At 37.1% G+C, this 1,746-nt stretch overlaps 1 protein-coding gene across 1 annotated transcript in view; it reads right to left on the reverse strand.

Annotated features, from left to right (window-relative positions):
• The window catches only part of stxbp1a (syntaxin binding protein 1a), a 30,412-nt gene that overhangs the window by 17,620 nt on the left and 11,046 nt on the right, over window positions 1–1,746 (reverse strand). The window contains exon 2 of the mRNA XM_005725589.2: window positions 337–386. Coding sequence (XP_005725646.1) covers window positions 337–386 — 50 coding nt within the window. The remainder of the gene's footprint in view (window positions 1–336; window positions 387–1,746) is intronic.

The following is a 1,746-nucleotide window of genomic DNA, read 5'->3' on the forward strand; positions in this document are numbered from 1 at the left end:
TTTTTTTCTTTCTTTTACTGACTCAGGTCTAATTTTGAAACATAAGCTACAGATTCAGAGCAAAGTCCAGTTATGCTTCTTTGAAGAGAACTGCTCAATGACTATATTAGCACTTTTTTTAAAGTAATGAACAGGTACAACCCATTCCCAAAAAAAGGTTGAGACACTATGTAAAACAGAATTTATAAGAATAAAATAATATATTTATATTTTACTAAAAAGAATAGGTCCCGCTGGCAGTCAGTTCTACAGCCGGAGTCTAGATAAAAGCTTTCTAATCATCTTGTTTGTTGTATATCAGAGCCCTACACGTGACCCAGAGTGCTGTCCTCTCACCTTCCATTCTCCCTTCTTCTTCACCTTCTTGATAACATCGTTCATAATCTCTGTAAAAGAAAGAAAGAAGAAGAATCATCACAAATCTGATGGGCTCGTTATCTAAGCATTCACCCATCATCCTCTTATACTTATCTCTATGACCTGAGCAGAGATGTTTTAATTCATTTTGTAAGTAAAGAATACACAATCATACAAAGAAAACACAACACACACATTCATGTACCATTTCATCACAGCAAGCTAATATTCACCCTCGGATCAGACAGACTGATGACCTGTCCAGTGTGTGAGACTGCAAATATGTAAAACTCTTAACTAACAGACTTTGGAAAGCACTGACAATAAGGCAGTGAATCTGGAGGTGGCAGATTTAAAGATGCTACGATTATTGTTTGTCAGCGACAACGAGGAACAGGATTAGAAACAAGTACGTTAGATGGAGAGTTCTGTTTGAGCGGTTTGGATACAAAGTTAGAGAGGCAAGGTTGAGTTGGTTTGGACATGTGCAGAGAAATGATTGTCAACGGATGTTGAAGATGGAGATGCCAGGCAGGAGTAAAAGAGCAAGACCTGAGAGGAGGTTTGTGGATGAAGGAGGACAGAGGGTTGGTGTCATGTGGGAGGATGCTAGAGATAGGGTGAGATGGAGGCAGATGATGTGCTAATGTGACAACGAGCAGCTAAAAGAAGATAAAGACAAAGAAGAAGCCAACTCACAGACTTTGAAAAACAGTAATTTATTGAACAAAAGTCAGATTTATTGAAAGTTTTCTCGGAAGAGAGGATTTTTGTACCTTAATTATAATTCAACGGAAACTATTAATTTCTGAAGCAAACCTCCTACAAACTGGCAGAAAGTGCATCTAAGAAAGGGGTGCACTGAAAGACGAACCAAGAGCATCATAATAATTCAAAATGTTGCATTATGATCATTTTATCTCACGTTTTTTGAATTATTAATCGCTGAAAGTTACATTCGATTAGCCACACAGCCTTTAGTGTGTATCTGCCCAAAGTTAACATGAGAGGGAGAAACGGCAAGAAACAAAATGTTTGTATTATGACAGTAAATCAATCCCAACTTTAAAAATAGACATTTTACTACTACACAACAATTTTTATGATTAATAGAAATTGTGCAGATTGGGTATGAGTGTCAAACTCTTACACCGTGAGAATCACTGGAGTAAAAATCAAGTCTAAAAACAGGAAGTTTGAGTAACTCTTGCCGTATGCTGGGATAGGCTCCAGCTCCCTGGCAACCCTGATAAGGATAAGCAGAAGACAATGGATGTATGGATGGTTAACTAAATTAAACTAAGCCTAAAATAACTGAACCCTGAACTGTTTGATTCTACTCATATGTATTTTAAAATCCAATAATGCTACTATTACAATAACACGCAC

This window comes from Pundamilia nyererei, unplaced genomic scaffold, assembly GCF_000239375.1.
Source record: "Pundamilia nyererei isolate P.nyererei 1_Seehausen unplaced genomic scaffold, PunNye1.0 scaffold00016, whole genome shotgun sequence".
NCBI lineage: Eukaryota > Metazoa > Chordata > Actinopteri > Cichliformes > Cichlidae > Pundamilia > Pundamilia nyererei.